The sequence below is a fragment of the Sciurus carolinensis genome, chromosome 1 (assembly GCF_902686445.1).
Source record: "Sciurus carolinensis chromosome 1, mSciCar1.2, whole genome shotgun sequence".
Lineage (NCBI taxonomy): Eukaryota > Metazoa > Chordata > Mammalia > Rodentia > Sciuridae > Sciurus > Sciurus carolinensis.
This window is the reverse complement of record NC_062213.1, coordinates 100,883,171-100,898,751: the sequence shown is the minus strand read 5'-3', so window position 1 is coordinate 100,898,751 and position 15,581 is coordinate 100,883,171. Positions and strand designations below refer to the sequence as shown.

The 15,581-nt window shown below is 34.9% G+C and overlaps 1 protein-coding gene across 7 annotated transcripts in view; it reads left to right on the top strand.

Annotated features, from left to right (window-relative positions):
- The window catches only part of Chd1l (chromodomain helicase DNA binding protein 1 like), a 61,803-nt gene that overhangs the window by 8,741 nt on the left and 37,481 nt on the right, over nt 1-15,581 (top strand). For 4 of the 7 annotated variants that reach the window (XM_047555006.1, XM_047555028.1, XM_047554997.1 and 1 more), the window contains 5 exons: nt 116-147; nt 3,754-3,835; nt 5,969-6,131; nt 8,775-8,930; nt 9,520-9,612. In XM_047555006.1, coding sequence (XP_047410962.1) covers nt 116-147; nt 3,754-3,835; nt 5,969-6,131; nt 8,775-8,930; nt 9,520-9,612 — 526 coding nt within the window. Of the gene's footprint in view, nt 1-115; nt 148-626; nt 646-3,753; nt 3,836-5,968; nt 6,132-8,774; nt 8,931-9,519; nt 9,613-15,581 lie in introns of those variants that run through there. The other 3 variants (XM_047555035.1, XM_047555045.1, XM_047555020.1) reach the window with 3 other exon arrangements.

The following is a 15,581-nucleotide window of genomic DNA, read 5'->3' as shown; positions in this document are numbered from 1 at the left end:
TGCTTTGCACTGGTCACTCTCTTGCCTCAGTCTCCTAGAGTCACTGGGATTGCAGGTATGTGTCACCACTCCCAATAACACCAGTCTTTTTAATGTGTCTTCCTTAATTTTTCAGATTTGCTTAAAAGATGCACCATTTCTAAAATCGTGAGTATTTTGTACTCTGTCAGAAACTGTGCTGTGTGTGTGGAAGTTTTGTCTCTTCTTACATTGTTTGGGACTTTGCCACTTTCCTGATATGTCTGGTCTGTCTTCTTTGGGTCCTGTTTATTCATAGGCAGGCATAGTGGGAGTCTTGCATTCTAATCTCTACTCATTAGCTCTGTGTCCTTGAGTTCGTTATTTAATTTCCTTGAACTTCAGTGTCCTCAACGATAAAGAGGGGATAACGGTCTTTCTTTGGATGATTGTTGTGAGAACTGAGATTACATCTACATGGTTGGTGTTTAGTAGATTTCTAGTTGTTTTTTTTTTGTTTTGTTTTGGTACTGGGGATTGAACCCAGGAGTTCTCAATCACTGAGCTACATCTCTAGTCCTATTTCTTTTATTTTAGCATGTTGAGACAGGTTATCTGTGAGTTGCCAAGGATGGCCTTGAATTTGTAATCCTCCTGCCTCAGCTCCCAGAATCTCCAGGATTACAGGTGGGTGCTACTGCATCCTGCCTAGACACTAGATTTGTTACTTTGTAACTTGCATAGACATCTTTCAGGACTGCTGTTTGGCAATTTTACTGTAATATAGGAGACTTTTCCTGGAAATAACAAAGTTCTGTGGTATATATACATGATGGAATATTATTCAGCCATAAAGAAAAGTAAAATTATGGCATTTGCAGGTAAATGAATGGAATTGGAGAATATTATGCTAAGTAAAATGAGCCAATCGTAAAACACCAAAGGTCGAATGTTTTCCCTGATAAGTGGATGATAATACAGAATAGGGGTGGGGGGAGTAATAGAAGAATGGAGGAACTTTAGATTGTGTACATGTATGATTACACTAATGGTGTGAATCTACATCATGTACAACCATGTAAACAAAAAGTTGTACCCCATTTGTTTGTGTACAATGAATTAAAATGCAGTCTATAAAAATTTTTAAAAAACCTTAAAAAAAAAAAAAAGAAATAACAAAGTAGCAATCAGTGCTGTAGAAATTAACGTTTTAGAAAGGAAGTTTGAAGTATACTTCTAATTCATCCTTTTAAGTTTTGGTAGCAGGGATTGAACCCAGGGGCACTTTACCACTGGGGTGCATGCCCTGCCCTTTGCATTGTTTAGTTTGAGACAGTCTCACTAAGTTGTTGAGGCGGCCTCAAATTTGCCATCCTCCAGCTTCCCAAGTAGTTGTCGTTATAGATGTGCACCATCCTGCCCTGTGTGCTGCTTTGCCATTCAGCAGGTTTTGTTTTCAGAATGCCTTATTGCTCATTCAGTTTGTTGTGCATGGGTTTTTGTTGTATTCTTATTTTGAAGTACTAAAGTAAAGACTAGGTCATAAATTTTATGATTTCATCCAGTATTTTGTTCTATTTAATTCACTTTTAAATGAGCACATTATCTTACTTTTCTTAAGAAGAGTATATGCTTTCCCTCTTTTTCATTCTTTTTACTTTGTTTCATTTTATGTCATGTCATGTTAATTTCATGTCATTTCATTTTATGGTGCTGGGTATTAAACCTCAGGCACCCCACATGGTAGACAACAGCTCTACCACTAGTTATTCCCCCAGATCTTCTTTACACTCTTAATATCCGGTTTAACTCTTTTCAAGTCTCTCCATGGAAAGAATCTTTTGTGAAAGTTACTGGTAATAACCAGGAAAGTAAATCATTGAGCTACCCCGTGAGCCAGTAGAGGGATAAGAAGTATAAAGATATCCATGATACAAGGTAATATGTGGCAAGTCTCAAAAGATAATAAAATCGGTACATAAATGTTGTTGGGTACTTTATATAAATTGTCCCATTTAGGTTTCATGAAAATCCTAGTAGGCAGGTATTATCATTCACTTTAGAGATGAGGATCAGTTATCCTAGTAAGGCAGAGCAGGCATTTGAGCAGACATTCAAACCCAGCACTTGGTGCCATGGCCCTTCTTTCTAAGAGTGCTTCTCTAAGTATCTAAAAGCACTGGAGTGTCACCTTATTCAGCAGAAATACGTTTTTATATCTCAGTCTATTCTGAATGCATTTCTGAGTGGAGTAAAGAACCTTAGTAACAAAGGGATATTTATAATGTTGACTCACAGTAATAATCCCAACAACATAGGTATATTCTTTCAGTATGTTTGTTAAGGTTATATTTCTCATTACTATATTGGGCATTCTGAAAATAATTTCCTTTGATGAGTGATTCAGCCCACTTTCATTCATTGAACCAAATCCACCTCACTTGGCCTTCTGCATTGAATAAGCATTTTTAGATGTTCATGTGTATACAAACCTGTGTCTAGTCCTTCCAAAGGAATAGGATCTAATCTATTTTGAATGATACTATAGTATGGACACTCAGCACCTATGTCATAACCACCATCCAACCTCACTGGAACTCTATCTCCTTTTAATCCTTAAATGCATCCCTTGCTTCTGCTGCCCAGTTCTCTCCTTGGACTTCCTGCCCTCTCTTTGGATCCCCAGATCACTCATCACCTGCACCACTCTCATTAGGTGAATGGCAGTAGGCACCTCTGTTCCTCTGAATTTTCTCTGTAGCCTCAGAGGAAGAAGCCTTCCTTTTTGTAGGCCAGTCTCTACACAGATCTTTCTTTTGATTTTTCAGGAATTGTCCTTTATCCACTGTTTTGCTTGACCCACTTAGTTTTACAAGTACAAAAACAATGCAGTGAGATTCCATAATGTTACTTACAAAATTAAAAGTCAAAAATTGTATAATTTATACTTTATTGTTTTTGCATGGTTTTCACATTTTAAATAGGATATTCAATATTTATCTTTTTAGTTATTATACAAGTATTTTTGCAGCATAGTATTATTTTATCACCTATTATTGGATATTTAGTTTATTTTTCAGTTTTTTGCTATATTATAAGTATTGCATCTTAGAATATCATCCAATCCTTTTCCATATTTTAGATTTTTTTAACACCTTTTCATCAGTAGCATCTGTTTAAAATATGATTTTATGACTGAACTTCTTGAGAAATTGCTGTCATAACCTACTATACTACAAAACATACTCTGGCAGCAGCCAGGAATGACCTGCATGTTAACAAGTCCAGTGGCAGCATCTTCCTGGACATCTCTGTGATCCTGTTCACCACTCCCCCATTTTAAAGTCTCTTGATTTTCCTTATGGGTTTGAATCTTAGCTCTACCTTTATGATCTCAACCTATTTACCTAATCTTTCTGATTTTTAGTCTCCTTGTTGGCACAATTATGGTTGCTTATCTTATTCTTTTGGATTAAATAACACATAAAGCCACAAGCGCAATGTCTGGTACCCAGTACAAGATTATAAATGTATCCTTTTCTTTTCTGTCTTTGGCCTCTTACTTCCTACATAGATCTTTCTCATCTTGGCAAAAGAAAAAAAAAAAAAAGAAAGAAAACAAAAAAGCACTTGGTAACCTCTGAGATAGGAAGGTCATGATTCCAGGTATATTTCTAACAGAGTGGGCTTACTTACTGTTAGTCTCTCTAACAAGTCACAATTTTGTAATAAGATGTGGTTATGAGATATGTGTTTGAGCTACCTGAAAATGAAAGTTTGGATTTTCTCTCACAGCTTCACATGGAGTATTCTTGTTGTGGATGAAGCTCACAGATTGAAAAACCAAAGCTCTCTGCTGCATAAGACACTTTCAGAGGTAAACCCAAAGGATAGTCTTAGTTTTTATATAACCTGCCTTCATTTTTTAATTGACTTTATTTTTTAGAGCAAGTCAGGTTTCCAACAAAATTGAGTAGAAGGTATAGAGTTTCCATATGTCCCTTGCCCCTTTACAAACACGCTCCCCGCATTCTCAGCATCTCCCTGAAGAGAGATGTTAAAACTAATGAATCTGCATTGACACATCAGAATAACCCAGAGTCCATAATTTATGGATTCACTCTTGCTATTGCACATTCTTTGAGTTTGGACAAACAGGTAATGACACATATCCACCATTATAGTATCACACAGAATGGTTTCACAGGCTTAAAAATCCTATATCCCATCTATTTATTGTTCCTTCTCCCCTCTAACTCCCCTTTGAAAATGCGTAGTTTAGGTCTGTACATAGTCAACTAAATTGATACGTTTTTAGACAGATTTCTGCAGGGCTAAATGAACCTTTTTTGGGGGGTTAGGAGTAGTGACAAAATTAGTATTGAATATGGCTAATTACTTTTCCTTTCTCTTTTATATAGGAGATAATATTTACTAAAACCCAGTTATCAAATGATCAAGACCCTACTCCAAAAAAATATATTGTATTTTTGGAGATGTTTCAACTCTCTTTTGAGTGTCTTTAATTTCCTGGCAAAAATGATCTTATAGTTCTGCCTGCAGTTGCAGATGTATTGGACATACCTTACTGACCCTCGCCATTAACCTAGTCAAAAATTTTGTCCATTCACATGGACTCATGAAAAGACCAATTTCTTATAGAACATTGCCTCCAATCTCTTATCTGTTATATTTTTTGTTATGATACCCTTGATTTCATTCCCTTCTCTCAATCTCTTGTATCATTCTGGCAAAGTAGGTGAGAAACATCATTGTAACCTAATGTTGCCCTTTTTTTCTGAGAAGCCAGTGGAACGTGAACTACCTTCTCCTTATTAACTTGGTGAAAGTTTGCTCACTCATGAGACCACACTTGGTAATTTCTAAGATGATAATTGAAATTTGGTCCTCATCCTTTAATAAATCACTTTGAGTTCATTTAGCAGAAAATCTTAGATCTGAATTGTATATTTAATGGCCTAGAAGTTGCAGTTTTTAGAGTTTTATTGAAGATGTAATCAGTTTTTATTAGTTTCAAATATTTTTATCCCCTGCCTGGTAGGGCATCCTCTCTCTTTGGTGTCCTCTTTGCCTTCTTTGTAGGGACCCTCGATTGTGTCTCTTTGCCATAAGTTTGTACTTTAATATTTAAAATAGTATACATAAATAGGATATGACTTTTCCACTTTGTTGTATTATTTAATTCTCCTGGTATAAGCTCTTGTGTCAGTTCAGAGGTTGACCTTACTTGACCTAATATTGTTGTTGTTTTTCTTCCTTCATTAGTCTCTCCTATTATTGGTGTTCTTATCTGTTTCTCAGTGATTTTCCTTTTTTTTTTTTTTTTTGTTTTTTTTTTTGGTGATGCTGGTGATTGATCCAGAGCTTCATGCATGCTAGGCAAGTGATCTGCCAGTGAGCCACATTCCCTGCCCTGTTTTTTAGGAATTTAAAGAATCCTTTCTGTATTGGACTTCTATGGCAGAATGTCCAGAAACATCCAGAAATCTTGATGTCTTGTATCTGATGTACTGCAAAGTTTTATAAACAGATATTTTATTAGTGTACATCTTGTTTCTTGCTTATAGCAGAGAGGTCTGATGCTATGGATCTGACTTTTCAAACTCCTCGAGTGTATGTGTTTACTCAGATGCCCCAGTTAACTCCCCCTTGTGGGTCATAACATAGTTTGAATCCTCACATAGATTGAATAATAATAACCATAGTGGATACTTGTGTAATACTCAGAGTTCACAAAGTGATGTTACTTACATTCCTACAACAGTGTCTTCTTTACAGATTATTATCCCCTTCTTTTAGTTGAAACTGAAGAGATATTATCTCGTACATTAAACAGAGTGTACCACTTAAACTTGAGCCTCCTGATTTCATGTGCCTTAACTCATTCCATTAAATCATGCCACTCTGCGTTTCAATAAATGTTGTCATGAGTAACTCAGTTTTGCTCCCCAAAGTTAGAGATTTTTAATTGTGTTTATTTATATTCTAGTTCTCAGTGGTCTTCAGTCTCCTGTTGACTGGAACTCCTATCCAAAACAGCCTCCAAGAACTCTACTCTCTCCTCAGTTTTGTGGAACCTGAACTTTTTTCCAAGGAACAGATGGAAGATTTTGTTCACCGTTACCAGGATATTGAAAAAGAGTCCAAATCAGGTTAATTCCCATTCAACTAATCATCCCCAAGAGATCTTGACACACAAACTTCCCTAATGCATAACAGTTACAGATAGAAAAGAAAGAGAATGGATAACCAGAGGATACCTGCAGTTCTTCTGACAAAGAACCACAAACACAAGGCAGATGTTGGGTCCCTTGTGTTGTGTCCAGTTGTCTGCTATTCATGACTCTTTATTTGTTTCTACAATGGGGCTTATTTGGTTCATTTTTGGAAGAAGGTAGAAAGTACCAACCGATCTGTGTACTTTTTATAAAAAACCAGCTTGTCATTTTCTTTTTAATTTTTTTCTTTTTGTGGTATTGGAGATTGAACCCAAGGGTTCTTTACCACTGAGATACATTCCCAGTGCTTTTGTAAAAATTTGGAGACAGCATCTTGCTAAGTTTCTTAGGCTGGCCTTCAACTTGCAATCCTCCTTCCTCAAGTATATGTTACCATGCCTGGCTTCAACTTGTAAATTTTTATAAAGACTTTTACTTTCCATGCCATTTCCCAGTGCAGAAAAGTAAGTGCATGCTGTAGTCCCAAACTGCTCTTAAGAATTCTGCAGCACTGGTATTTCTCTTTAACACTTTGCAGAAACCGGAAGTCTGAGATGAGTGGGGAGTGGAAGTGAAAAGGGAAGCCTTCATTCATATAACCAGTAACTTTCTCTTATACCTTTGCCCCTCTGCCTTGTGGAATTATCTTAATAGTTCTGTAATATCTGAATATCCTAGGCTGATTATCCAAAACAAATGGCAGGAGGCCAACTAGTGATTATGTATGTACTGGTTAAATATGAGTTGCAGTACCACAGGATAAAGATTACCTTGCGAACCTGCTGATTGATTCCTCCCATGTGTAGAGTTGCCAGATAAAATATAGGACATCCAATTACATGTGACATGGGACAAACTTGTATTGAAAAACTATTAATTGTTTATCTGAATTTCAGATTTAGCTGGTTGCTTGTATTTTTATTTTCTGTTTCTGATAATCCTATGTGAAGTATAATTCTAATTTAGCATAGTTTTTGAAGTTCAGGACTCCTGGTCAAGGAACAAGGGATTAGAAGTCAAAAACTCAAGTTTGAATGCTGGCAATATTCCCATTCACCTGTGTGTCCTTAGATAAGTTGCTTAATTCCTCTGAGCCTCACTTAACTGTTGTAAAAATGGTGACAGTATTACTTGCCGTACATTTCTAGGCTGTTAGGATGCTCAGTGAGATTAAATGCAAGAATACCCTGGAAAACAGTTTCTTGCAAATGAGATTATTAGTAAGAAGACTCAAACTCTTTGAGTGTTTATATTTTTGGGGTTAAAAGCCAGGAACAGGTCCAGAAGGAATAGAGAAGAACCCAGTGAAGGCAGAAATCAGATGGTCCTCTAATTATGTGTGTTCACAGCTTACAATTTTTTGACTTTACCATTTTTCAAAAGCATTACACATTCAATAGAAACAGTATTTTGAATTTTGAATTTTTATTGACGTACATATTTGTGCCTATTTTTGAGGTATGTAGTATTGATGTTTTGATTCATGTATACATTGGGTAGTGATCAATTTAGATAATTAGCATATCATATACTCAAACTTCTTTATGTTGAGTATATTCAAAATTGTGTCTGAATTCTGACTGGTTTGAGATATATAATGCATTATTGTTAGTTATATTAAAATGTTCAATGCCATTAATCATCAGGGAAATGCAAATTAAGACCACAATGAGAAACTACCTCACCCCAGTGAGAATGGTTATTACAGAAAGACAAAAAAACTAACAAATGCTAGCAAGGATGTGGTGAAAGGGGGACTCTTATATACTACTGGCAGGAATGTAAATTGGTCCAACCATAATGGAAAACAGGGTGGAGTTTCCTCAGAAAACTAAAACCAGAACTGCTGTACAATTCAGCAATCCCATCAAAGGAATGGAAATCAACATGTCACAGAGATATCCCTACTCCTGTGTTTATTGCAGCACTATTCACAGTACCCAGAATTTGGAACTAACCTAAATGTTTATTAGCAGATGAAAAAAAGAAAACGTGGTATATATATACACAATGGGATTGTATTCAGCCATAAGAGAGCATGAGCATCAACATGAGTTTCAGTCTTTTCTGGGCTAAAGATAGGTTGTAAGATACTGTCCTGTAAGGGTGGGTGGCAGCTGCAAGTCACAACTCCCCAGTCCCCCTGGCGATCATGAGGGTAAATACCTGATACTATACAGTGTTCTGTGTTGTCATTGTTGTTTAGACACAGGTATTCAGTAAATATATTCAACAGTTTTTCATAAAATATTATTATGTTAGATTATTTTGCCTGACCTGACTATTGTAAGCATTGTGAGCACATTTAAGGTAGTGTGGGCTAAGCTGTGATGTTTGGTATGTTACGTCTTTTAAATATATTTTTTACTTACATGATATTTTCAATTTGTGATGGGCTTATAAGAATGCAATCGCTTTGTAAGTCCAGGAGCATCTGTACTATGAAAATTGCTATACTAACCTAGAATGCAGAATTAGCTTGAACATGAGGAAAGTAAATTGCTATATGTTCTCTAGTAGTTCAGTGCCTTTGTTGTATTTTTGAACCACTCTTTTGTATTTTTTTTCCTCACATAGCAAGTGAACTACACAACCTCTTGCAGCCATTTCTGCTAAGGAGAGTAAAAGCTGAGGTAGCTACAGAGCTTCCCAAGAAGACAGAAGTAGTGATATACCACGGCATGTCAGCATTGCAGAAAAAATACTACAAGGCTATTTTGATGAAAGACCTAGGTAATCAGAGGGCACTTGATCCATTTAGAAACTAAATGAGGATGTAATTTTTGGGCAGGGAAATATTTTATAATTACACTCACTCTGTATAGCAAGAATATAGGGTAGCATTTTGTATTCTGATTGATACTCAGGTCAGCTGCAGTGAGACAGTGGCAGTGTTAAGTGTATCAGACTTAGTGGTTGCATGATGAAATTTCCCTTTTTCCTTTTGCCTAGTTTTTCTTATTCCCTACATTGAAGCAAACACTTTTAAATGTCCATTCATGCCTTTTGTCCTCCATTTGCTTTTTTTCCCCCTCTTAAATCCACAATGGCAGTTAAAGAAGGAAATTTTAGAAATTTCCAGTCATTATAACAAACCACCCCCAAGTTCAATTTATAGACTTCCTTCTCAAAACAGTGATGTATAAGAAAGTTCCATGTGGATATGCTGTTAATTCTCAGTGCAGATGAGCCATTGGGAATTAGTATAAATTTGAGGAATGTCCTATGAAATGAGTAAGGTTATTTATAAAGAGTTGGGTTTGTTTTTTGTTTTTGTTTTTGATTTGTTAGTCCATTTTTCTTTCTGTCTTCAAAATTACAGATGCTTTTGAAAATGAGATGGCAAAGAAAGTTAAACTTCAGAATATCTTATCCCAGCTTCGAAAGTGTGTGGATCACCCATATTTGTTTGATGGTGAGGCTTTTTCCCTACATTAGTTTTCTTTAGTAGTTCTGTTTCCAAAATCATAGCAGAATTCTTCAAAAAAAAAAAAAAAGAAAGAAAGAAAAAAAAAACTACCTGTATTTACTGTGTGTATTTTGCTTATTCTCATTTTCTCAATATTAATATTATCTAATGTTATTCAGATTTCTTCAGATGTTCCTGTAATATCCCTTATGGCTATGTTTTTCTGTTTCTCTCTTAATCCAAGATCCATAGATTCTTTATTGCATTTGCCATGTCTCTATTTTTCTGCAATCTAGAAATGTTTTTAAGCTTTTTTGGGATGGCGGGGAGGAGACTTTTTTGTCTTTCATGATGTTGACAGTTATGGAGAATAAAACTGGTAGTTTTATAGAATGTGTCATAATCTGTATTCATTTGACCATTTCTTCGTGATTAGATTTTCTCTAGTCTTGAACCTACTTGGCCACTATGCCAAGTTTACCTGTGATCTCTATGATGCCCAGTGATCGTCAGTTCACATTAAGTTAACCTCTCAGAAACCCTGGACACAGGAGATCACTTTTTCCTTGAAATACTCTTCACTCAGCTTCTGGAGTAGCACTATCTCTTGCTTTTCCTCCTGCCCACATGCTCCTTAGTATCCTTTGCTGCTTCCCCTTCATCTTACTGACTTCTGTACATTTCTCTCTAAGCACTGCTTTAGTGCCTGCCCACAAAATTGATGTGTAGTGTTTTCATTTTCATTCAAATAATGTTTTTTTGACACACTCTGATAGGCAATTCTCTGGCCATGGAGGCTCCAGTATAGAAAGAATGCAAAAGGTTTGCTGTACTTGTTTTGAAGACTTTTTGCCAAGTAGCTCTGTGAACTATTTAAAAGTTTAACAGGATCTTAATCAGATGCACATTAGAATTTTTTTTTTAAGGAAGAAGAGGCATTAGGAATGTAGATTTCAAAGGAAACCTTCAAGAATATTCTTTTTTCAAGTTTTTAAAATTTGTTCTAATTAGTTGTATGTGACAGTAGAATACATTCATACATTTTGATAGATCATACATAAATGAAGTATAATTTTTCATTTTTCTGATTATACATGTAGGATCACATCAGTCTGTAGTCATATATGTACATGAGGTAAAAATTGTCTGTTTCACTCAACTATCCTTCCTACCCCCATACCCCTTCCCTTCCATTCACTCCCTCTACCTAATATAAAGTAACTCTATTCTTCCTCTACCCCACCTTATTGTGAATAAACATCTGCATATCAGAGAAAACATTTAGCCTTTAATTTGGGGCATTTGGCTTATTTCACTTAGCATTACATTCTCTAACTCCATGCATTTACCAGCAAATGGCATAATTTCATTCTTTTTTAAAGCTGAGTAGTATTCCATCAAATATACATACCACATTTTCTTTATCCATTCATCTGTTGAAGGACATCTAGGTTAGTTCCATAGTTTAGCTATTATGAGTTGAGCTGCTATAAACATTGATGTGACTGCGTCACTGTAGTATGCTGATTTTAAGCCCTTTAGGTATAAACCAATGAGTAGGATAGCTGGGTCAAATGGCAGTTCCATTCCAAGTTTTCTGAGGAATCTCCATACTGCTTTCCATAATGGTTGCGCTAATTTGCATTCCCAGCACCAATGTATGAGTGTGTCTTTTTCCCCATATCCTTGTCAACATTTATTGTTGCTTGTATTCTTGATAATTGCCATTCTGATTGGAGTGAGAAGAAATCTTAGGGTAGTTTTGATTTGCATTTCTCTTAATTGCTAGCGATGTTGAACATTTTTTCATGTATTTGCTGATCGATTGTATAACTTCTGTGAAGTATCTGTTAGCCCATTTATTGATTGGGTTATTTGTTTTTGGTGTTAAGTTTTTTGAGTTCTTTATATATCCTAGAGATTAATGCTTTATCTGAGGTGCATGTGGTAAAGATTTTCTCCCACTCTGTATTCTGGATCTCTGAATTTTCCAAATGAATTTCATGATTGCTTTTTCTAGTTCTATGAAGAATGTTATTGGGATTTTAATAGGAATTGCATTAAATTTATATAACACTTTTGGTAGTATGGCCATTTTGATAATATTAATTCTGCCTATCCAGGAGCATGGACATCCTCTAATGTCATCTTCAGTTTCTTTCTTTAGTGTTCTGTAGTTTTCATTGTAGAGATCTTTCACCTGTTTTGTTAGATTGGTACCTATTTTTTTTTGTTTTTTTTTTTTGAGGCTACTGTGAATGGGATAGTTTACTCTCTTTTTTGGAGGGAGGGGGATAATTTTCTTTATTTCTCTTAGTGGATTCATTACTGATGTATAGGAATGTGTTTGATTTATGGGTATTGATTTTATATCCTGCTACTTTACTGAATTCATTTATTAGTTCTAGAAACCTTCTGGTGGAATTTTTTGGATCTTCCAAATAAAGAATCATGTTATCGGCAAATAGTGATAGTTTGAATTCTTCTTTACCTATTTGTATACCTTTAATTTCTTTTGTCTAATTGCGCTGGCTAGAGTTTCAAGGACATTGTTGAATAAAAGTGATGAAAGGGCATCCTTGTCTTGTTCCAGTTTGTAGAGGGAATGCTTTCCAATTTTTCTCCATTTAGAATTATGTTGGCCTTGGGTTTAGCATTTGTGGCTTACGATGTTGAGGTATGTTCCTACTATCCCTAAGTTTTTCTAGTTTTTTAAACATGAAGGGGTCCTGTATTTTGTCAAATGCTTTTTCTGCATCTATTGAGATAATGATTCTTGTTATTGTTTTTTTTTTAATTGGAAGCAAATGGGATTCTTGTTTTTAAGTCTATTGATATGATGAATTACATTTATTGTTTTCCTTATGTTGAACCAATCCTGCATCCCTGGGATGAACCCCACTTGATCATGGTGCACTATCTTTTTAATATTTTTGGTAGCAATTTTCCAGGATTTTATTGAGAATTTTTGTATCTGTGTTTATCAGGGATATTGATCTGAAGTTTTCTCTCCTTAATGTGTCTTTGTCTGATTTTGGCATCAGAGTGATATTAGCCTCATAAAATGAGTTGGGAAAGGTTCCCTCCTTCTATTTCATGGAGTAATTTGAGGAGTATTGGTGTTAATTCTTCTTTGAAGGTCTTGTAGAACTCAGCTGAGAATCCATCTGGTTCTGGGCTTTTCTTAATTGGTAGGCTTTTGATGGTGCTTCCTATTTCATTACTTGAAATTATTCTGTTTAGATCATGTATGATCTCCTGATTCAGATTAGATAGGTCATATGTCTCTAGAAATTTGTTGATATCTGCAGTATTTTCTTTTATTGGAATACATATTTTCAAAATAGTTTCTAATTATTCTGTATTTCAGTTGGGTCTGTTGTGATGTTTCCTTTCTCATCTTGTATTTTAGTAATCCTGGTGTTCTCTCTTTTTCTCTTTGTTAGTGTGGCTAGGGATTTATCAATTTTATTTGATTTTTTTCAAAGAACCAACTTTTTGTTTTGTTAATTTTTCAGTTGTTTCTTTTGTTTCAATTTTATTGATTTCAGTTCTGATTTTAATTATTTCCTATCTTCTACTGTTTTTGGTGTTGAATTGTTCTTTTTCTAGGGCTTTGAGATATGTTTATTTGTTGACTTTTTATTCTTTTAATAAATGAGCTCAATGCAGTGAACTTTCCTCTTAGTACTGCCTTCTTAGTGTCCCATAGATTTAGGTTTGTTGTATCCATATTCTCGTTTACTCTAAGTATTTTTTTCATTTCATCCTTGATTTCTTCTACTATCCATTTTTCATTCAATAGTGTATTATTTATTCTCTATGTGTTAGAGTAGCTTCTATTTTTTATCTTATCATTGATTTCTAATTTCAGTCCATATGATCTGATAGACTGTAGGGTATTATCTCCATTTTTTTGTATTTACTAAGAGTGTAAATAAGATGTGATTTGTTATAGAGAAGGATCATGTGCTGCTGAGAAAAAAAGTATATTCGCTCGTTTATTGATGAAATATTATATATATGTCAGTTAAGTCTAAGTTATTTATTGTATTATAGAGTTCTATAGTTTCTTTATTTAGATAGTGTTTAGATCTGTCCAGTAGTGAGAGAGATGTCTTAAAGTCAGCCAGTATTATTTTGCTGTGGTCTATTTGATTCTTGAAATTGTGAAGGGTTTGTTTGACGTACATAGATGCTCCATTGTTTGGGGCATAAGTATTTACAATTGTATGTCTTGCTGATGTACATTCAGTGGAATGAAATGACCTTCTTTGTCCCTTCTGATTAACTTTGGCTTGAAGTCCACCTTATCTGATATGAGAATGGAAACCCCTGCTTGTTTCCACAGTTCATATGAGTGATGTTTTTTCCCATCCTTTCACCTTCAGTCTGTGGATGTCTTTGCCTATGAAGTGAGTCTCTTTGAGACAGCATGTTGTTGGATTTTGTTTTTTAATCAAATCTGCAAGTCTATATCTTTTGCTTGACGAGTTTGGACCATTAACATTCAAGGTTATTACTGAGATATGATTCATATTCGTGGTCATTTGGTTTATTTCTGGCTTTTAATTTGATGCAGTTTCTTCTTTGACTATTCCTTTAGTGTAGTTCCTCCCTTTTCTGGTTTTCACTTTTTTTCCTCTTCATCCTCATGGAATATTTTGTTGAGAATATTCTGTAGTGCAGGCTTTCTAATTGTGAATTCTTTTAACTTTTGTTTATCATGGAAGGTTTTTATTTCATCTTCAAATCTGAAACTTAATTTTGCTGGATATAAAATTCTTGGTTGGCATCCATTTTCTTTCCAAGCTTGAAATATGTTGTTCCATGACCTCCTAGCTTTTGTGGGTCTGGGTTGAGAGAACAGTTGAGATCTGAATTGGTTTTCTCCTATACATAATTTGCTTATTTTTATTTTTTATTTTTTCCTCACAGCCTTTAAGAAGTTACCCTTTTTTTGTATTTTAGTCATTCTCATTTTAATGTGTCTTGGTGCAGATCTGCTGTAATTTTGTACATTTGGAGTCCTGTAAGCCTCCTGTATTTGGCTTCCCATTTTATTCTCTTGGTTTGGGAAATTTTCTGATATTATATCATTGAAAAGATTGTGCATTCCTTTGGTTTGTATCTCTGCTCCTCCTTCTATCCTAATAACTCTTAAATTTGGTCTTTTCATGTTTTCCCATAACATATTGTTGGATCTTTCTTTTTTATCCAATCTGCCAGTCTATGTCTTTTGATTGATGAATTCAGGCCATTAATATTCAGGGTTATTATTGAGATATGATTTGTATTCTCGGTCATTTGACTCATTTTATTCATTTATTTGTTTATTTTTGACACGACTTGGTTCCTCTTTATTTGAGAGTTCCTTTAGGATATCTCCTCCCTTTGCTGATTTGCTTCTTTGTTTTTTATCTCTTCCTCATGAAATATTTTGCTGAGAATGTTCTGTAATGCTGGGTTTCTTTTTGTATATTCTTTTAGCTTTTGTTTATCATGTAAGGATTTTATTTCGTTGTCAAATCTGAAGGTAAGTTTTGCTGGGTATAAGATTCTTGGTTGGCATCTATTTTCTTTTAGGGCTTGAAAAATATTATTCCAGGCCCTTCTAGCTTTTAAGGTCTGGATTCAAAAATCTGCTGATATCCGTATTGGTTTCCCCCTGAATGTAATTTGGTTCTTTTCTCTCACAGCCTTTAAGATTCTGTCTTTATTTTGTATGTTAGGTATTTTCATTGTAATGTGCCTTGGTGTGGGTCTGTTGTAATTTTGTGTATTTGGAGTCCTATAAGCCTCTTGAACTTGATTTTCCATTTCATCCTTCAGATTTGGGAAATTTTCTGATATTATTTCATTGAATGGATTGTTCATTCCTTTGGTTTGTTTCTCTAAGCCTTCCTCAATCCCAATAATTCTCAAATTTGGCCTTTTCATGATATCCCATAGTTCTTGGAGATTCTGTTCATGAT